General features: G+C 40.4%; 1 protein-coding gene across 2 annotated transcripts in view; it reads left to right on the top strand.

The window, feature by feature from the left end:
- The first annotated feature begins 477 nt into the window (after window positions 1–477).
- PTTG1IP2 (PTTG1IP family member 2) overlaps window positions 478–22,814 on the top strand; it is a 28,356-nt gene continuing 6,019 nt past the window's right edge. The window contains exons 1-6 of one of the 2 annotated variants that reach the window (XM_044424941.1): window positions 478–677; window positions 2,688–2,740; window positions 6,358–6,466; window positions 9,448–9,571; window positions 13,773–13,877; window positions 18,639–18,685. In XM_044424941.1, coding sequence (XP_044280876.1) covers window positions 542–677; window positions 2,688–2,740; window positions 6,358–6,466; window positions 9,448–9,571; window positions 13,773–13,877; window positions 18,639–18,685 — 574 coding nt within the window. In that variant the 5' untranslated portion in view covers window positions 478–541. The remainder of the gene's footprint in view (window positions 678–2,687; window positions 2,741–6,357; window positions 6,467–9,447; window positions 9,572–13,772; window positions 13,878–18,638; window positions 18,686–22,814) is intronic. The other variant, XM_044424942.1, reaches the window with a different exon arrangement.

Genomic DNA, 22,814 nt, shown 5'->3' on the forward strand with positions numbered 1-22,814 from the left:
GCATTAAGCAGCAGCACCGTCAGGCCCGGGGGGGGGGGGAGTTGACAAGACTACCTGGAACCCTCTGGCTGTTAGGTGGGGGGTTGAGCCTACTAGTTTTATTATTCTCCTATTATGATAGTGCTTGTTCACTATCCTACTATCTTTTGATGTAGCACGGGTTACAAATACCCAAATAAATGAAACACTATTTCAGTTTCTCAAACCAGGAATGGCCTTCCTTGGCACTGAGGCAAAACACGAAATGGGTCTAAAGTGCGTGCCGATGCTCCCCGCCCTAGTGAACCCGCGCTGCGGCGGAACAGCGGCGCAGAAGCTTCGATTTCCGAAGGCGGAGCGTCAAGGGACGAAAAGCGGCGGGAGGCGTGGCTCTGCTTGGCTGCTATTGGTGGCGGAGACGCTGGTGGGCGATGCGGGAGTTGTTGCTGCCGGCTAATTGGTCGGAGCCGCCTGGAGTGCGCTTGTGCGGGGTTGTCCTTCTGATCCCGAAGTGCGCCGAAGTTGAAGGGGCTGCGCGGGCCTGCTGCGGGAGGAAGGCGCGATGGAGGGGGCAGCGGCCGGGCGGTGGTTTCGGGAGCGGCTCTGGGCGCTCTGGCTGCCCTGCTGCGTCTTACTTTGGGAGTGCCTGGCGATGGGAATGGAGTCCACCGTGTCGCCTTCGCCGGCTCCCGCCGTGTGTAAGCAAGGGGCAGACGCGGGGCGGGAGCGTAGGCTCTGCTCGGTGCCGTCCCTTTCCCGGGAAGGCCCCTCCTTGACTTAAGAGGGATGGAGTCCTTCGGTTCCGTCCTTGGTCTGTTTCCGACAACTGGGTCTTTCGGGCGCAAAGCTGCGTTTCTCCAACCCCTACGCGAACAAGCTAGTTTCCTTCCCTCACTTGGTACTACCCTCGAGGTTTTTAGACTTCACCTCCCATCAGCCCCAGTCAGCACGACTAATAGTCAGAAATGGTGGGAGTTGTTCAAAGCATCTGCAAGGGCACCAGGTTGAGAGAGGTTGCTATAACGGTATCGTAAAGAAGACTGATTAAAGCAGAGGCGGAGAAACTTTTTTTCTGGCAAGGCATTTGTAGGTTATTTAGAAATGAACGCATGACTTGTGCCATGAGCGGTCCTGGCCTAAAGACCCAAACAATCATCTTAAATATGTGGGATTGTTCGATTCAACCTTGTTCTAGTCTTGTGTATGCTTGTGCTTCACCATGACCTAGAAGTCTTCTTGCCCAGTTCCTACCCCAATGCTCTGTTTTCCCAACTGGCTTCTACATACACCCTCAGTCTGTTACAGCCTCAAAATAAGGAAATGTGAGTGTACAATATGTTGAAGTTTGCTCTTCCTTTTCAGTGATCCCCATGGGATCGTGATTAATGGTTTAGGATTTCCCTGATTATGGGCCTGTTTCTAACAAGATCTGCAGGATTCTTTTATACTATGTTTCTTTTTCCATCCTGTCATCTTTTGCAACTCTTCTGCCTCCATGTATGGAGACTGTGCCGCTGTGTAAGAGGGTAGTTTAGCTCAAACTCTTGAAGAAGCTGTTTGATTTATTTGATCTGAGGCAGTGCATCAGAGAAATAAATATTTCCTCAAAGGTAATTGTATCAAGCTAGGTATGATGTGGGAGATCTGTGATTTAATTCTCCTGTTTTATTTATTAAGGCTTAACAACAGTCATGATAGACCCCAGATTGGATCTGAGATGGGGAAAGAATGTTTAAACCATCTACCTTACATGTGCATGTGTAATTCAGTGCACAGATTTCAGATTTAAACTGTTGCCTGAAGCTGCTGTTAGTTCTGATGGGAGAAAGACAGATAACCATTTTAAAAAGGGCATCTTTGTCATCTGACATATGCATTTAAATCCAATGCTGCATACATTGGATTACAATATTCTGAAGAAGCTGTAGCATGTAAATATAAATGTAGCATGTAAATAGGTTTTAATAGTGTTTTAAATGACCCATCTAAGCAAACATTATAAACATAGTTATTTGGGAAGAATACTTCAGTAGTGTTTACACCCATGTAAACAATCATAGGATGCTTGTACTTTAAGACTGTTCCCTGTCAAGTAGCTTGAGAATTGTTGCTCAAAGGGAATTTTGCTAATCAGGTATAACATGTAACAAGACAAACATTACTGAAATAGCAGCATCTCATTTTTTTCTAGTTGCCACTTCAGTATTGTCACCCTGAATTATTGAGGATATGTACTTTAGCATAGATTAAGATTTTAGTTTTGAGCACTTATTAATTTGAGACATACTCACTTTTCCACCAAGGAAATAGTGTCCAAGGTGGCTGGCAAGTCCATTTTTTCTAAGCAACAAGGTTAGGTAACAGTATTAAGATCATCTTAAGAGGTTGTGGGAAGAATCTTGTTGGGTTCCTCCTATGTTTCTGCTATGCTCCAGTATTATTGTTCTAAGAAGGTGGATTAGTTTTTGTATTGATAAATGCTGATAAACCTGAACATTAACTAAGAGAGTAGACAGACAGAAGAATGAGGTTATTTAAGGGATTTCTTCTTCCCTGATACATTCTAAAATGTTTGGACATTGTTTAGAATCAGACAGCATTTGATTCAAAATACCAGTGGTTGTATGTTCTTACTGCTCTGTTGGAACAAATCAAAGATTCAATTTAAAAGCTCTTCATTTTTTATGTAAAACTTCATTCCTTTTCAGCTTGTGCCACTTTTACCAAAAAGACTTGTGAAGAATGTGTAAAAGATACTAAAGTAAGTTGTGCCATATTTATATTTTGTCGGAGAAAACTTAAGTGATTTCATAAATTATGCTAAAGTCATTGTTATTTGAGCTAGGTCATTCCATGCAGGTGTGGTGGTAGAATATGTTTTGCAAGCTTTAGTATAATAGTAAAGCATTAAAAGGAAAAAATCAGAATGAAACAGTCATAGCAAAAAGAAATTTGTCCAGTAAAACTGCGATGTTATCAGGAGTCTTTGAAAAAGCTGTTTTTAAAAAGTTTTGTTACCTTCCTTGTCTTCAGATAACTTTGTCTAATATTCAGTCCCTTTATCCAACAGATTTGGAGATGGGACTTCTGCAGGATAAAACTGCAGCCTTGATTGTATCTTTACAGCTAACAGCTGTGTACAGAATAGAAATGTTTACAAACCTGCTTAAAAGCAGAGTAGAGTGCAACTTATAGTATTAGCAACAGGCCTGAAGAAAACATAACCCTATGTTGTGGCAACTTCTCAATGTCATCAGTTAAAAATATTATGTTTACTTTATAAGTAGTTGGATTCCATTTCATAATGTTCTCTGACACAGAACAACTCACCATGCCTAAAGCACTTAATTAAGACAAGTCTTTTCTGGTATCTTGCCTGTTCATAATATAGCCACCTTAGAATCCTTGCATGGTTGCTGATGCTGTAATGCCTTTATGTTGCCATATTGGTGAGTTATTCTTGGTTGTTCTCATCCCTGCTATACATCCCCTCCCAGACATTGCTATACTACCCTGTGGTTCTTGCTGGTTCAGTAATGGTTACTCATATCCACTGTGTCTCACACAATATCCTGGATCAGCTTGTGCCCCCTCAGTGGTACCATGGCAGTCACTATGCTCTATTTCAACTGCTTCTATTCAACATCCAATAGATTAAACATCCACAGCTGTAAAATTGCATGATATTTCTAAAAAAGAGGATAGTTTCATAAAGTTAGGATAGTATCATAAAGTTATTTTTATCAAACAGTAGCAGTAATGGAGCTTTATGCTTATTGCTGAACCTTCTGAGTTGTAAGGAAAAAAATAGCATGATAACTGAAGGGAGACGGCTACTTCTCATGACCAGTTCATGTGCTGGCAATACTAACTTGGTTCATAGTAAATTTGTACAATACTTGGTTCATGCTAAGCCTTGGATTCATGTTCCCTCTTTCTCTCTCCTTTTGGAACTCAATTTCCATGTTTGCTGTTATATTTAGTCCAAGGCTTAAAGGCTGTAAAAAAACCCCTGTAGTGTTCCTAGTTTGGATGTAAGTGTAAGCTGTAGTATGTGCAAGGAAGGACGGACGGAAATAAAGAAATAAGAGTACCTGAGGGTAAGAGGGGAATATGTGAGCCTGAGTCGTGTACATGAAAAATCAGTCCATGGCTTATGTTACTTACGGTTCTTTGGCTTTGTAAAAAACTAACTATGAAAACAGTGAAAGGTGTATTTTTCAAAAATGCTACAGAATTCCTCTAAATTCAATACAGAAGAGCAATTGTTGTGGCTGTTGAATATATTTTATTGAATTCACATCTATATTAATCTGTTAGCACAGGCCCTGCATAGAGTTCTTTCTATTTCTTATCAAAACTCTACTCTGATACTGTTCAAGGGCAGCTTTTGAATATTTTCCTTACTTGCCCTGATCTTGTTTGTGTACTGTTCACATTTAAAAACTGGTTTATATTATTGCAATATAATGGCCCCAGCATTTTTAAAGCTTGGTCTCAGAAGAGTGGTGTCTCTTTGTGCTGAATAGCTGTAGTTTATGGAAAAGAATAGTCTTATTGTTTCAGACCAATGTGAACTCTACTCTTGGGTAGAAACCATTTGAGTAAGAGTTCTTGGATACCTTTGCTGTCTTTCTTTATAGTTTTGGGTTGAATAAGAGCTAAACTTCCGAAGACAAAGCAGAACAGAGAGGAAATAACAAGAATGTGGCAGATAAACAGAGTAGAACCAGCTTGTAGTAGAAGGAGCAAATGGATGAAAGAGCATGATCCTCTCATTGATGAATGAGAGGAATCATGAAATGGAGTGAAGGGGAAGAAGATTTTACAATGATTGCTGACACACACCTCTGTTTGCCACATTCTGTCACTATAGTTGCATAAGCATTTCATTAAAAATGCCTGTTTTACGGATCACATAATTTGAAATGAAGTATCTTCTGGTATATTTTGAAGTTACTATAGTGAGATAAAGAAATTATATTGGAATTGGCCAAACCCCTGACAGTGCCTAAAGTTACATGATGACAGGATGATGGATGACCTGTGGAAACTGCTGCAACACCATCAGTGAGTGTTGTCATTGAGGAATGCATGTCAGCACTTGATCAAGACAATTAGAAGTATAAAGTACTGCTGTAAAAGGAGATAAATTAATTTGAATTTGTGCAGCCAGTGCCAATGGAAAAATACTGAATTTTTGGAAAACTCATTGTCCAATACAAATTCTGTGAAAATAAACATACTGAAGAGGTATAAGAAGCAATATGGAGGATATTATCAGCATTAACACGATGTGGAATTTCCCCTCTCCTTGCTACCACTTGTCAGTAGGGGCAAGAAGTGTTGCAGGAGTTGCTGCCAGCCCTCACCTTGACTGGACAGGAGATCTCACAAGGCATAGTGAGAGCTAGTCTTGGCTTGGCAGCAGTGCTGCAAGGTGGGAAGGGCATGAGCAGCACTCCACTTGGCCTGCTCTCGAGTTGGCTGATCAGTGCGCCCTGGGGGTGGTGCTGCTTGCACAGAACATCGGCTGGAGTTGTGGCCAGCCACTACCAATCCTGGCAAAGTAAGCATGCTAGCGAGCAAGCCTACTTTGCCAGGTTAAGCAGTGGTCATGCCATCTCCCCTTTCAACATCGGTAGCAGTGTGGCGTGGCCATACACGGCACTTCGGGGACTTTGCAGTGGCTGTCAACAGTGCTTTTCCAGAGCCACTTGGCAAGAGCAGCAAGCCTTTTTCACTGTCTTGCCAAACAGCTCTGTAGTGGTTTGGACTACCCCTGAGTTTATTGTGTCATTCTAGCTTCAATGACCCAGCAAGCCCATGGGTGGGTACTAAACCCTAGACTAAGCCATGGCTTGTTAGGGTGGTTTATTGGCTCAGAAGTTGAGTGAATACACTATGTTAGGTTCACATGACACAATAAATCCTCCAACTTAAATAAGGCAGGTGGGCTTGTCATGTTGTGGCATATGAACCTGTTGACTGTAGCTAACTTAAGAAAGCCAGTTAGCAAGGAAACCAAAGATAATAAAATTGCTAGCTGTCTGAAATAACATGACATGTTTTCACTTAGGATCTATAGAATAATTCTAATAGGACAACATAGTTACTGTCATGATACTGTCTAGAACTCTTTAAGTTCAACAGTTCTGCAGGTAGCTGGTCTGAGAGTCAAACTGTTATAGTCTTCTTTTGCTTCAAAAATAGATGGTGGGGTATTTTTCAGAGTTGTATTTTGCCCAACATGCAGCAGTATCTGGTTCTCGTCCTGCAGACAGTAACTCAGTTAACATTTCCAGAAATGCAGATGTTAAATGCATGATATGAACATTTTTATTATTTGTGTCTATTTTTCCTTTCTGTTCCATGTAGTGTCTTTGGTGCCATGAAAATTCCACATGTGTGGACTATCCTGTGAGCCAACTCATTCCACCATCCTCAGTATGTGCACTCTCAGAGTCCTACTGGGCAGTCTGCTGGGGTAGGTACTGATCGTAAATATGTTAAATACACATTTACTTCTACTGTAATAAGCCATAACATGGTGATTACATTCTTCACCATGGCAGGGATTGGAGATCACCACAGCTGGCTGGCGTGATGGCTGTTTTTCCCTGCCACAGCTGGATAACTGGCTGAAGTGATCCTTGCTTCCTGCCACTGCTGGGAGCTTAAAAGGGCTTGGTGCAGTGACAGGGATTGGAGAAAAGACATATTCCGTGGTGTCCCCTGGGATAGCTGCAGAGGGACTCAGGTGGGTACAGACTTACAGTGTGCCAATTGTCAGTCAGGCATTTGTGAGTCTGTGGGTAATTAACTCTCATTTTATGACTTGCGCCACAGTGTGTTAATGTGTTTTCCAAACCCACCTGCATGAATGACCTTAGTTGCTTTCTTTGACATAACTTTAGTATGTTTAAATGTGCTTGTATGATAATTTAAAAATATTTAGTATCTTTACAAACTGATTAGTTGAAATGCTAGAAGCAGTAGCTTCCATTCTTGGAAGCAGGTATGATCTTACTATGTGCCTGGCTTTTTTATATTTTCCATTAAATTATGGCTACATCTACAAACGGCTAGTTTGAGAAACCATTTCCAAACTGCATTGCAATATGTCAAACAGAATTTCATTTTACTGAGTGACATTAAACTATCTTTCAGAGATCTTGGCAAAATATTTGCTGAGTACAGAAAGTTAAACAGTTTCTTTCAACAATGCCATCTAGAGAAGTTACTACATGGAATTTTGGTCTAAAGTTAAAACTTTGCATTTGTCCTTTTCAGGAACTATGCTTAGCTAATTGTCTGGTGATGTTTCTGTTTTTCAAAGAAGTGCTTCTTTTTATTTTGGGTTTTTCACTCCATCCCCCTGATTTGGGCTGCCTTATAGCAGACAGAGGGGGCAGGCATAAAATTCTCTCCTTAGCCTCCTCTTGTGGCTTCAAACTGTTTTGACCACACAGCTAAGGATATCTTCCCCTATTATTATTATTATTATTATTATTATTATTATTATTATTATTATTATTACATTTCTATGCCGCCCCTTGCCGAAGCCTCGGGGCGGCTTACAACACAATAAAATACATTGAAATACAATAGAACATAATAAATTACCATTAAATACAAAAATACACTGAGTTACAAACATAACAATATAAAATTAAAATTATCAGTATAAAATAAGTAAATAAATAATATAGGAGGAGAAAAGAGAAGGAAGAAGAAGTTGCCCTGGCCAGATCATATGTTTTAACAATTAAAATGATGTTTAAATAAAAAGGTCTTTACCTGGCGCCGAAAAACCAGTAACGACGGTGCCAGGCGGACCTCTTTGGGGAGTGAATTCCATAGGTTGGGCGCCACCGCAGAGAAAGCCCTCCTCCGAGTACTTACTCTCCTAATTTCTTTCATGGAGGGTTCCCGGAGAAGGGACTCTCCCGCAGATCTCAAAGGGCGGCCGGGCATATACGGACGTAAGCGCTCGTTCAGGTAGCCAGGACCCAAGCCGTTTAGGGCTTTATAGGTCATAATCAACACCTTGAATTGGGCCCGGGCTTCAATGGGAAGCCAGTGAAGCTGACGGAGGACTGGAGTCATGTGAGCATAACGCCCCGTCCCCGTCAGCAACCTGGCAGCTCTATTTTGCACCAATTGAAGTGTTCGGACCGTCTTCAGGGGAAGCCCCACGTAAAGCGCATTACAGAAGTCTAGGCAGGAAGTCACCAGCGCGTGTGTCACTGTCGCCAGGCAGTCGTACTCCAGGTAGGGGTGCAGCTGATTAATCAGCCGAAGCTGAAGGAAGGCGCTCCTTGCCACCGCTGTCACCTGAGTTTCCAAAGAAAGCTCCGGGTCGAGGAGTACTCCTAAGCTGCGGACCTTATCCCTAAGAGGGAGTGTTGCACCATTCAGGACCAGGTCAAATCCACCCTCTCCAAAGCCCGATCCGCCAACCAACAGGACCTCCGTCTTGTCTGGGTTGAGTTTCAGTTTATTGGCCCTCATCCATTCCATTACCTCGGCCAAGCACCGGTTCAGCACAGCCCCTGCCTCACCTGGATTAGTGGAAAACGAGAGGTAGACCTGGGTATCATCAGCGTATTGATGATTCCGCAGCCCACACCTCCTGATGACCTCTCCCAGTGGTTTCATATAGATGTTAAATAGCAGAGGGGATAGAATGGAGCCCTGTGGTACTCCATGGCATAGCTGCCATGACGTAGAGACATGGTCCCCCAGCACTACCTTCTGGAATCGCCACTGAGATAGGAGTGGAACCAGTGCAAAGCAGTGCCTCCAACCCCCAATCCCACTAGCCTATCCAGAAGGATACCATGGTCGATGGTATCGAAAGCCGCCGAGAGGTCCAGAAGAACCAACAGGGATGCACTCCCCCTCTCCTTCTCCCTGCACAGGTCATCGTACAGGGCGACCAAGGCAGATTCAGTACTGTACCCGGGTCTGAAGCCAGACTGAAAAGGATCCAGAAAAAGGATCCATCCTTAGAAACTAAGGATGTTAATGAGGCACATGGACACATTTAAATTAATTAAAGTTAGCATGTTTTTAAAACAAAATTATTTAAAGTTGCACATTGCCCTTAGTATGCATGCCAAGTGTCAGATGTCTAGGTTTCATAGCCTTGGGTCAATGGTGCAGCCAGCCAGACATATACACTTATTCTCTTATTATAGGTAAGAAGCTGAGAACTCATGCTGTACATAGATAGGTGGAATCTTTACCCCAGATTGATAGATCTCATAAAGTTAGACCCATCAACACCATCAAACAAGGAAATTCCATCCCTCCCATTAAGATGTACTAGTTAAGTGGAATGGTATCCTTTTAGATCTCCCTGCTGTGAGGACTCTTCTGTCTTTGAAGCATTCCTCTCTTGCTGTATTTCTTTGTCACCTGTCTATGACATGCCTGTGCTAAAGTTATGCTTTTAATTTTCAGTCAATTTTGAGGCCATCATCATCACCATAGGTGTTGTAGGAGGCTCCCTTCTACTGGTTATACTGTGTTGCTGCTGTTACTGCTGCTGCAGATGTTGTTCTAGAAGATGTTGTTCTAGAAGAGGGTAAACAGTTTTTCCTAATAACTTTGCATTGTTATGATTTTTATTACATATTATTAATTTTATTTCTGTACTACCCAAAGCTCTCTGGACAGGGAACAACAATTCATAAATACAGTCTAATACAGTATTCCCATACCCCCTGACTTTATCACCTGTAATCTGTAATAAAGTTGTCCTTAAATGTAAAGATCAGCCTAGATGTAATGTTAAACATATTATTCAGAAATATGCTTAAACTGGCTACCTCTCTTTATTAAAAAATACAGGGAGACCCAGTCCAGATTGGAGCTGTGGATTGGGCCGAGGGCATTAAACACATCTGCCTTCCTGTTTTCTTGGCACAATCTCTGACCCCAATCCCAGCTGAGGCAAATAATAGCATTGGGTGGAATTTTCAATGTAGAAATAGTGGGAGGGAACCTGCCCTTGGACCTTTATTTTGATCCAAATATAAAGTGTTTAACAACAAAAACAGCTATTTTAAATATATGCTGTAAAATCTGCCTGCATTTGTTCCTTGTCGACATTTAGTTTGCAAGTAGAGCACACTTGTAAAGAATAGAGGGCATTGGCTCCTGTCAGGCCATGCTATTTGCCCATGTAGCCCAGGGTTCTCTGGGGTGTTACCTAGTCATTTCTTTCACCCCCTGCCACCTTGGAATCCTAAGACATTGCACTTGCAAAGCATGTGCAGTGCCACCATGCTTCCGTACATCCAGAAAAAGTGTCCCAGAAAACCTTTAACACTCATCAAGCCCAACATATATTGTTGAATAAGATGTAGGGGAAATAATGTGCATTTGTATCTGTGTCAGGAAAAACTGTATTTGAAAACAAATATTGGGCAAGTATCTTTCAAATAATTTAAACACAGTGTAGGTTTAATTTCTGTGAGTAAAAATATACAGTGCTTTCAGTCTGTATAACTTCCAGGGATATAGTGTACTTAACTTCAAACACATGCATTGATTATATGCTGTGTCTTGATGAAGTTACTACCACATTTGTATTTATTAACTTCTGCGCAGAAGAAAATATTACAAGTAGGCTATCCACTGAAGACAGATGGTTATACTGAAAACAGCCTTCCAGTTGCCCACTTGCTTGAAACGTGCAACATTTTCTTCTGAATGAACCAATTTTGTCATGATGGCCGCCTGTGTGTGTTTGGAGATTAGGTGTACCATCTGGTCAAAATTCATTAGACTTTACAGCATAGAAGCAATGAACTCATAGAAATCTCTGTCAGATGCGTCCAAATCCTCCAAGTTGTACACTAAAGATGGATTTCATATGTTGCTGTCTAATTATGTAGTATTTTTATGATCATCTGCAGTAAGATGGGACTAGCTATAGATATCCAAGACGAGAGTAAGTGTCTGCCTGACCCAGGCTACTAGGATTGTTTAAGAGTACTTTTTTGCATGGGAGTTTAGGGGCCCCTCTGCATAGCTAGATTTCCAAATGGATATTTTCACAAAGTGACTGCAAAAAAAAAACGCTATGCAATAAAATGAAGTAGTTATAGAAGCTTGGGCTAATTGTTTGTATATGATAGTATTTTGTGAAAGGACTGCAAATTGTTTTTATTCACAAAATACTGCCTTTTTCTAGAGTAGATAATTGTCCCTAAATAGAAGGCAAACTGATGGGTGGTGGTCTGTGGTATGACAGCTGTAGTTGCAAACTGTTAGCTGACACTTACTTAAACTAGCCATGTGCTAGATGCTATTCAAGGCAGGGAACTGGCACCATCCATGACCAGATTTACATTCTCTATGATGTCAGCCATATTGCATTCTTTTTCCTTGTTTCCATTGTATGCAGCAGGTGTGCTTTCAGCTATTTAAGTATTTCATTGCATAAATCCTTCCCGCACACACAAGTATGGGATATCCTGTGCTTATCTCGGAATTGTTATATACACATTTTTGCCTCTGCCCACTGTTCTTTCACAATTCTGGCTGTTAAGTAATGCAAGTGTTCATTGCTAACTTCAAGAAACTCTGGTTTAAGGTCCTAATATCATAAATGAATGTAATAAATGCCCCACTTTTTATGGCCTTGAGCAAACCTTGTGTCAGTTTCCAGATATGGACCTCCCATGAAGTGGTTAGGCCAGGTATTTTTCCTTTCTGTGACATATTCAGTTAACCTTATTACTTGCACATATTAATATTTTAGTATCATAGTTTAATCAAACATGAAGTTAGATCCTGATATTTAAAGTCTGCCATACGGTTTAACTAAAACTGTTTAGATGTCAAAATACATAATTGAACTATTCCAGAAATATAACATTCATGTTAAATGGTAGTAATATTCTAAGTATTCACTCACCTACTTTCACAGATACTGCACATTTGTTTATATAAATCCAAAGAAAATGGGAGTAATCAAATATTTGCATCTCCAGGTGTAGTGGTAAAATATACATATATATTTAATGGCATGGCGAAGATGCCAACCCAAGGAGCATAACATCCATCCAGCAATAGCTGAGCAATATTTAATACTCAGGCATGTGAGTCAGTGAAATGGTATTTCAGCTGGCAGGCAGACTCTCACAGGAACTGGCTGTCAAGGAGGTGGATTTTTCTTTTTATTTAAGTAAATGCCATAGGTGCTCTAGAGTAAAGCTGACTTGTTGTAGAGCTTCTGAATATGTCAAACCTAATCTTGCAGAAGGAAGGTGATTACACACTCGCAGGCCCTAGTGATAAGAATTTTGTAAAGTTCAGTTTTGCTGGTTTAATGCTTTAATAGTTTAACTTAAAAGAGAATTCAGTTAAGAAGTGTTTTACTTGTACACAAGAAGTCCTTTCTTAGCTGGCTTTTGCATGTTTGTACTTCAGGGTTCACATGCATGGAATCTGTCAACATTCAGAGTCCATGGAACACCCACAGTTTTCTACATCTAGCAATGTCCTTGGCATTCTAAAACTCCTAGGGTTCTTTTAACATTTTGAGTGACTAACATTTGCTTCCCCTGTTTGAAAATCAGTCATGTGATTCACATTGATGAAGCTAATATTTTTGAAGGCATAAGGCAGGAGGACTGTAGTACTGTGCAAGATAAATGATGTTATGTAATCTTTCCTAAGAAAGCTCCTCTTGCAAGTCCCTACTAATAGCTTTATGGATAAACATCTTAAATTTGTATTTGATGGAAGTAGCTCCTAGCAGGATGACACATATTTAACATACAGACTGTACCAGACACATGTGGTTTGACTGTAAGGGCAAGGATTTATGACAGAGGTAGGACTACACAGTTACATGTTAGATGTAAATTCAGTGCCAAAACTAAATCTTACAGTTTATTCATGTAGAGCTGCAATCCTCTGAACATGCTGAATGTCCTTCAGATAATTCTGTGAAACATATTTTCATGTGTTTGGGCTCCTTCCAGAATCCATTTCCTGCCTTATCCACTGGATGTCAGTGTTCTTGCCTTGAAAGACTCATAGGAGTAGCAGGCACAAGCTCTTCTATCTTTCAGCCTAGATTGGATTGATATGTCTGTTAGTATACTGTTAGGTTAAAAGCTAGGAGGAAGCATATTTGGACTAGAGTGTTATTTCATACTTGCCCTTCCGTGAGAAAGCAAGCAGGAATGAAATAGTCTATTGTGCTAGTCAGTAGAAGGATGGTACCCATTCCTATTGAACAGATACTGTGCATCCAATCTGATATTTTACATTGATAGCAATTGTCTACACTTCTGGTAGCATGGCCACTACTTCTCTCTTCCAGGTAAGAAAACAGCTCCAGAATATTAATGCATTAAAGAAATTTAAACACATAAGCACAAGTAATAGATGTCCATTGTTTGCAAAGAAGTCTCATAAAGATATTCCGCTAATGTTCTCTTCTGTATTTCATATATATATATATATATATATATATATATATATATATATATATCTCAGTCAAAACCTTAGAACAAATTATGAATTTAACAGAAGTCGATAGCATTGCTCCAAATAAGTCTTGGGTAGAATATAGTAAAAAATACTATTTCATTTCATTTCTATACTGCCAGACAGCCAAAGCTTTCTAGTATGTCTAGGAAGGAAGAGTGTTGCAAGTTTGAGTGAATATAGATAAAAATAACTAATAGAACATCTGTCACAGATGTTGCAAACTATTAAAATTTAAAGCACCCCCCCCAAAAAAAAATATAAATTCTTGTGTACAGCTTCTGCAACCTAGGATGGTGTTTTCTCATTCTTAGAAGAGTAGCTGAAGAAGAAGAAAGCTTTATCAGGGATCGAGAAGAAAAAAGGCTGCAGCAACTTCAACGGTATGTTTTGAAATTTTAATTTCAACAGTGCATTCTTCGCATACATTAGGCATTTTGTTTGAAGAAATACTGGCTCCAAGAGGGCTCTCATACATGGAGCTTATGAGGCTTTTTGATCCTGGTGTTCAGCTAGAGATATTGAGCCCCTAAAATAATAATAAACAGCAAGTTTGCAGGATGGTAAGAAACAGCTATTGAGACCTGCTTCTAGCCAGAGGTGGAGGAGAGGCAGCAGAATGAAATGCAGCAGTTCCAGGCCAGTCCTTGCTGACCAGTCTGTTAAATACCTTCCCGTCAACAAGATTTTCTGTTCTGATGTGACTTCGTTTTGTTATTTGTACCTCTGCTGCATCCCTGAAGCAGGAATCCAATCTTCACAAGAGTTAATATTTTACACAAAACAATATATAAAGCAACAGTGATCTTTTCCGCATTATTATTATTTACTCTGTACCTTATGGTATCAAGAGTAATGCACAATTTAAAACTCACCAAAACCTATAGAATCTGTAAAATAGAGATCCAATCAAATACTATTTAAATGAAAAATAAATGGAAGTCTGTCAGAGATGTCTTCTGCAGCAGTTCTCTTGCAGTCTTGTAGAACAGCGATGGGTGGCGTGGGTTGTTTCCTGATTACATCCCAACAAACTTTTTGACCTCCTGCTAAATGTCTAAAATGTATAGGAAGCCTCTCATCTGAGGGCAGGTTTTAGCTCCCTATTGAATTTTGTCTCCCCTGCTCTGACATTTCCAGGGTTTTCACTCCCACGCTGGTGGGTGAAACAGCTTCCTGAGGTCAAGGCCACTGGAACAGGAAACAGCCTGGTAGTGCTTAGGGGGAAGTGAGACAGTGTGCACCAGCCCAGGCTTACCAACAGGGGAATGAAATGTGAAAAGACAGGTGAAAAAAAGTGAAGAAGCCACAGCGTGGGACAAGAGGTCCAAACCTGCAGAGCCAGCAAAACTATGCACATCTTCAGTGAGCAGCCAACACAACCAGCCCCTATTCCTGCAGGGGAGGAGGGTGGCCTTATCTGCAGGTCAGGGTTGTAGAAGCCTGTCATCTCTACTTTCTGTCTTTATTCTACCTTATCTCATTTTTTTTCCTGCTGCGCAAAGTGGTGAGAGAGGGGCACAAGGGAAGGGGGCTGTTTGAGAAGGCTTGCTTTGTTTTAGCAACGCTCAAAGCTTTCTCTCTAAAAGAGCCTCCCCACATCTCTGTTTCTTCTGTAATTAAAACTTAGGCACCCAACTTTGGCCAAAATTTAATAGGAAACCTTTACTTCATTATAAACATGTATATCAGTAAGGCAGCTAAACAGTAATTCCCACCCAGTTTGCCTAGTTCTAGATCATACTAGAAAGTATGATTGCTTGCTGATATTTTTATTGTGTTCTTACTATTTATATTTTTTGAGTGCCCCACACCAGTTTTTATTATGTGTTTTACAGATTATAGGTCACCGTGGTAGGGGTTTTACCCTGAAAGGTAGCCAAAAAGTATTTGAAGTATAAATAAATCAATAGGGCAGCAGCCTGCTTTCACAGAGTCCAGAGAGTGGTGGCCTCTTCTGTTTCGAACAATGTCGGAAATCTTTAAAAATGCACATTCCCTAGCAAAAGGATCTGGGATATCTTCACCTGCTTCCTTCTATGGTTCTGCTAGTGGATCTTTCCTAGTCTGTGAAGCTGGAACTTGAACAGTTGGCAAAGTCAGGTTAATCTTTCTAGGTATCCCAATACATTATACTTAATGCACTTATTATTTAGTTAAGAATTAACAATAATTATTAATTAACAATAATTAATACTTGAGGCCCATGGTTGATCTTTTTCCTTAGGCTGATGGGTCTTGGGAGAAAAAGACAATTCTCTACCCTAGTTTAAACACATTAAAGCCCCCCTGTTGAGTTACTAGCAGCCACCACATTTGTCCCATGGAAATAATATCTGTGTGTGCCCAGTCACTTTTCCTCAGACTTTCTGTTTATGAGTCTGAGAGGGAAATATTACAAATGGCTGAAGAAACAGTAAGATTCTAGGTGGTATTGGCAGAATGTAGAAAGGATAAATATAGCATCATTGACTTTAAAAGGAAGACTGAGTTAGAAGTCATCTAACTTCTAGAGGGAAAAAGTAAAATCTGTGCATTATGGGTTACTTTAAAGAAGCTAATCTCACTTCTTTAGCCTGCTGTTCTTTTGCCATTTGAGCTCTGGATAGATGAATAGGGAGATTAAAATATTTTAATTTATTTAATTTTTATGCTAACCACAAAAGCTTAATTTCAGCATATCCCGGCTCCTCTGAACTATGAACTCATCAAAGGATTGTTCAGTTGATGTTCTTTTCCTCATATTGCTTTAGTACAAGTAGATGGATCTCAAAGGTGTCAGCATATGGGCGCATCCCTTTTGTTGTTTAAAGCCATTTTTCAGTAATGTTAAGGAGATTTAACTTGGAATTTGGTAAGCATTCATTGATTTTTGTGCCATGTTTCTCATACCTTGTCCTTGTGTGCTAGTGGGCATCATTTTTGATCAGTTGCTGCCCTATTCGGCTTGGGCCTTCTGGTCTGTAGACATTTGTAGCCTGAGATTAAGAGAAAGCCTCTTGAGTCTTCTGCTCTCCAAGCATCTGCCTATTTACTAAAACTTATTCAATCTCCTGGTGTCTTTCCAGCAGTTACCTGTTTTTGGCTTCTTAAAAAAGGCCTTTATCGTACAAGCTATTCCATATGCTAGAATAAAAGTATGCTTATTCAGTATGCATACCTTTTTCATTGGAAACCCATACAGTTTTGAGAAGAAAAGCATGTCTTAAGTTAGGATTGATTCGGGTGTTACTTTGTAGCTGACATTGTAGATGTATTCATTTCAATATGGGGAATACTTGGCTCAACATACTGCAAGTGAGAAGAATCTTGGAATTGTAGCTCAAAAGCTGAATATAAGTCAACAGTAAGATGTGGCTGCAAAAAGGGCAAATGCTATTTTAGGCGGCATTAATAGAAGTATCACTTCCAAATCATGTGAAGGTTCCCCTTTACTCAGCACAGGTCAGGCCTTATCTCGAGTGCTGTGTCTAGTTATGGGCAGCACAGTTTAAGAAAGATGCAGACAAGCTGGAAGAGGTTCAGAGGAAAGCAACAAGAATGATCTAGGGCAGTGATGGTGAACCTTTTAAAGACCGAGTCTCCAAACTGCAACCCAAAACCCACTTATTTATCGCAAAGTGCCAACACTACAATAAAACCTGAAAACTGAGGTTTTAGTTTAGAAAAAACTCACAGCCAGTCCAAGCAAATATCTATCCATCCATCTATCCTTGGCAGTGCACTGACCGTCCATGTGAAAGCTCAGACGAGTTGTGGCTCATGAGTCATGGCTCGTGATGTCATTGCCTGGCGCCGCTACTCCTTTCCAAGCATGCACATGGCGCCTGTGTGCACTGCTACCTTATGCTCGGCTGATGGAGCGATGCTGGGGTGACTTGGCTCGCGTGCTGACAGAGAGGCCTCTGCATGCCCACTGTGGCATGTGTGCCATAGGTTCACCACCACTGCCGTAATCCTGCCCTGGAACACACCCCTAACCCTAATATATGGATAAAGTTTAATTGAAAAGAGAGGGATTTTGAGAAAGCCTTCCTTGAGTAGCTTTTTCTGCACAGCTCATCATTTCTGCCCATTCTAAACACATTCCAACCATCAAAACCATACCAGGACACCTCGTTTTTCTAACCCTAACCCAGTGATGGTGAACCTTTTAGAGACTGAGTGCCCAAACGGCAACCCAAAACCCACTTATTTATTGCAAAGTGCCAACACTGCAATCAAACCTGAAAACTGAGGCTTTTCTTTAGAAAAAACAACTCACAGCCAGTTCAAGCAAATATATATATATCCTTGGCAGCGCACTGACCGTCCATGCAAAACCTCATGTGAGTCATGGCTAATGAGTCATGGCTCATGACATCATTGCCTGGCACCACTACTCCTTTCTGAGCATGCTCATGGCCTCTATGTGTGCTGTTATCCAATGCTCGGCTGCTGGGGTGATGCTGGGGCGACTTGGCTCGTGTGCAGTCAGAGAGGGCTCTGCATGCCCGCTGTGGCATGGGTGCCGTAGGTTCACCACCACTTATCTAGGGACTGAAAGCCCTGTGAGGAGAAATTGAAAGAACTGGGCATGTTTAACCTCAAGAAGATAAGATTGAGGGGGAGATACGATAGCACTCCTCAAGTACTTGGTTATTACAAAGAGGAAGGCCAAGATCAAGTGCAGTAGTGGCCTCAAGTAACAGGAAGTCAGCATCAGGAAGAACATCAGGAAGAATGTCCTGCCTTTTAGAGCAGTATGGCAACGAAACCAATTACCTAGGGAGGTTGTGGGCTCTTCCGCTGTGGAGACATTCAAGATGCAACTGAACAGCCATTTGAGAAGGATCATTTAACTTGGAATCCGGCACTGAGCAGGGGTCGGACCGAATGGCCCAATGGCCACTTCCAACTCTATTTTTCTATGATTCTATGAATCACACTGCTGCATTTTTATAAACTGCAAATTGTAGTGCATTGATGCAGCCAGGTCTTGGATCTGTTGATGCTGAGTTTATATTGAAGCATGGCTGTGTCTCTTAGTATGTTTATGCTCTATTGGATATGCATAAGCTGGATGTACAGGTTTTTCATATTTCATTTACAGTTACCTTCTTCAACAAATTGCTTATATTCCCTGTTGTTCATAAACTTTGCAGGAAACTTGAAAGAAAAATGAAGCATGATGAGATACGCAAAAAATATGGTATGTATATTTATTTGTATCTAAAGTTTGTCAATTCAGTGACTAAGTTTGCACCTCTAGCTAGGGTTTTGTGTGTGTGTGTGTGTGATTGAGGGATTGTATGGGTGCAGTAGGAGCAGCCAAGTAAGCCACGTATTTTAAAACTAGCCAGGAACTTGGTTTTCTTTCCCAGCAAGCTAGATTAAGATCCCATGGCTTGTTCTTGAGTCATTTGCTGGCTTTTCAGGTAAAGAGATTGGCCAAAGCCCTTGGCTCTCACATATGAGAATTTCAAAACTTCTGGATTGTGCATGAACTGGATGATATTTAGGCCAAATAAGTAATTTTAAACTGTTCTGGATGACTGGTGTGGTGGAAATTAGTTGCTGGAATCATTTATTTAACTTGTTCCTATACTGTTAACATTTTCCAATGCAATTTATGAAACTGAGATTAAAACACTTTCTCTGCCTTGTTAAACATTCTACTGGTAAGCTAACAAGCAGGTCTTGGAGATGTCCCCCCCACACACACACACGCGCGCGTGCGCACAGAGGGAGGGAGGGAGGGAGGGAGGGAGGGAGGGAGAGATCAATGCTAGAATATGACCAAGAGATTGTAAACTTAATGCTGCAGTCCTGTTGATTGTTCAAGGAGTCAGTTGCTGGGAGAGAGGAACAAAGTTGCAAAAAGTAAAGAATTGCACTTTGATAAACTCCTCATGTTATACTGCTTGCCTTATCTGTAGCAATAAAACGTTCTGGTTAGATTTGAGTCTTTCTGCACAGTGCTGCAGAGCAAGAAATTGGCTGGCCTGCGTGAAAATAATGTGTACCCTACTCAGTGCAGCAAGGTTCACGTTCTAGGTAGGAGCCTTGAACTGCTTTCCTGTTGGGACTGAAGATACCCAGAAACATTCTGTTTGTTTTTTCTCAGTGTTCTATCCCACCCTTCCTCCAGGGAGCTCAGCATTGTCTTGCATTTTATCTTTACAAACCTGTAATATAAATGAAGATGTGTGCATGTGTAACTGACCAAAATAGAGATTTGAATGTAGGTCTCTGTAGTCTAATTGTTATGCCACCCTGTCTTGTCATTGTTGCATATAGAATTATGATGTAATTGAGATAATTAAAGTTAAATTCAAGCTTTGTATCATATCTGGCACAAGAGTGAGGTATATTGTTTTACACACATTGAAATTTACAAACATGTTGACTTTCATTTATATGTATTATTATTATTACATTGTATTTATATCCTGCCTTTTTCCTCTTGTGAGGAACCCAAAGTGACTCACATAACTCCATTTTATCCTCACAAGAACCCTGTGAGGTGGGTTGGGTTGGGTTGGAATTGCTCAAAATGAATTGCTCAAAGTCAGCTTCATGCCAAGTAGGGACTGGAATCCAGATCTCCCAGATCCTCTAACCACCACATCACTGGCTCTCAGTGTCTTATGGTGTCACTTTTTCTTTCATAAGATAAAAATAAATCTTCACTATATTTGTGACTACTTGGGGCCTAGACTTCTCTGGAATAAGTCAAAAGATTTTGTGAAGGATAAGTAACATGCAAGCTTTGAAAACAGGAACATCTTTTTAAATATCCGTTTTATTTTTATCATCTAGCTAGCAGTTTGGATAGATATGTGAATTACATGGTGGGCAAAATATTTGTGCAGTCACAATTAAGCATTTGGGCAAGTGCATGCACAGTGATAAGAGACAGACAGGCAGATATATGCTCCTTTTATCTGTTCTGTGTCTTATCCATAGCATATAGAATTTATGACTTTGTGCTGGAAAGTGTTACAGGCAGGGCCATATATGCTCTGTGCTGGCTTAGAAGGAAAAAGTTCTATGCACTAAGAAAAATTAAATTCCCTGGCCTGAATATGTTAAAAATACTTTAAATCCTTAGTTTTTAAACACTTGTATATTTGCTTATCCTGAACAATTCTGCTCTGTTTAGCGAAATTCTGCTAAAATTTATGTTTCCTTTCTGCCTGTCACCATATAGTGCATCTTAAAATCCTGTCTTGACTAAAATAAGGACTAGAAACTAGCTTTTAAAAAATAATGATGGGCTTCTCAGGAAGCGGATTTGTATACCTGTTATTCTTGTGCTCTTACAGTGTGTTCACAAGAACATATTACTTGAATAAATGGAAACAGGTAATTTTAAAAGTTTGAACAGTAAACTTTGCCTCAAAGGGCAATATAAAATAATTTTAAATAAAAGAGCATTTTATTGAGATCTTCTGTCAGAATTAATGTAATTAGTTAAGTACTACTAGTTCTCAAACTAATAAAATGTGAGAGCAGAAAAAAGAGAATTCCTTGCACTTTCCTGAATACTACATCTCTGTTGCAGTACATAATTGCAAACCACACTTAATAATTGATCTAATAAAGAGTACTGCAGAAAACTATGCAGGGATTAGATTGTGTTGTCTTCAGTATTATTCACAGAAGGTCCTGTCCTAAGTAGACACAGATGAATGAAAGATTGGCAAATAATTTGTAAACCAATTGCTAAATTAAGATGATCACATCTGAAATGTCAGCCTAGTTTGGCTTTAAGGGATTGCCTTTTTTGTCCACTTTACCCTACAGCTTTTCTTGTTCTATTTAAATGGTAATGATACATTTATAATGCATCACAGGTGTCACTCACTCTAGGCGCAGCCCTTTGGGAGCACTGGAAGCAACCAAGCTTTAATAAGTGAGAATACACCATTTGAATTGTTTCTTTGTTGCAGGATTTCCCTTTTTCATATGTTTTTGTATGAATACAGTTTGATTGCTCACATTATATATGCATAGCTAAATTGGAAGCAGTTAGATTACTTTTCACTGTACAGCTTTTAAAGACTATAGATGCAGTTGTATGTTTGATACAATTTCCTGCACTGTACAAATAGCAGAGTAGCATTTTATGCCTAGCCTTTGTTTAGATTCTGAAAGTATTTTCAAAGAATAAAAATGAATGGGGGGGTTGTCATACTGGTGGACAGTTGGCCAATTTCTGATGAATTACCTTGTATCTGCTGATTCCTGGAGTTTTTGTTAAAAATACGGAGCAATGTGAACCTTTTTCATATGCCTTGCTGGATCAGTGGTTAACCAAGAATACATTGCCAATAACATTTATGATAGATAAATGATGTCTTAAGTCAGGGGTCTCCAACCATTATGGACACATAGGGGCATTTAAGAAACTGCTGTGGGCATTGCAACAAAATGGCTCCCACAGGGATGCGGCTTGTCACATAATGGCTGCTACAGGGGGCCCTGACTAGTAAAAAGTCAGTTAAAGAGACTGAAGGAGAGAAAAATGTTAGGATAGAAGCTGGAAGTAGGGGGGAAATAGTAAGGCAAAGGACTAGAGGGGAGAGAAAGAACAAGGTTAGAGGTTGGGAGTAGGGAGAAATACTACAAGAACAAGAGGGGACAGAGTGCAGAAGGTTAGCAAAAGAGCAAGACTACAAGTTTCGGAGGGGAAAAAACAACTAGCGATGTGGGCCATGGGAAAGAATAGCAAGGCTAAAAACTGGGAGGTTGAGGGAAATAGTGATATGAAAAGGTAGAGGGAGAGAATGGCCAAAGCTAGAAAGGGAGAGAGAGAAGCCTGTGTTAAAATACTCCAAAGTCTTTTAAAAAAATGACGTGGGTAGTGAGTGGAGAACTTTGTAGGTACCATTGAAGGTATCTGTGAGTGTTGAAGTGGGGATCCCTGCCTTAAGGGTTAAGAGTTTCTGAGTATGCACTTCTGCTTGATCAACTTCAAATAGGTTAATAGAGCAGAGGGATTATAGCATTAAAAGAAAATCAAGTAACACATTTCATTGGGAGGAATGTTTTGCTGGGTGACACCATTTGTTTTCATAATTTGCAGGTTGCATAACTTATTTCTTCATTCTGCATTTTATCCAGAACACAAAGTTTCCTTAAAAGCAGCACCAGATTGAGTGAGTGTCTGTTTTCCACCTCCACACAACATGTAGGTCAGTTTATCTCATATCATTAAATGGAGCAATTCCCTGACTCCATTCCACATCATCAGCTGACATTGAGAAGGATGTCCAAACGCCTTTTGAGCAATATAAGACAACTTGAACTGTATATTATGAAAGAGGAGTGGCAAG

This window comes from Varanus komodoensis, unplaced genomic scaffold, assembly GCF_004798865.1.
Source record: "Varanus komodoensis strain SLA01 unplaced genomic scaffold, ASM479886v1 scaffold15, whole genome shotgun sequence".
Lineage (NCBI taxonomy): Eukaryota > Metazoa > Chordata > Lepidosauria > Squamata > Varanidae > Varanus > Varanus komodoensis.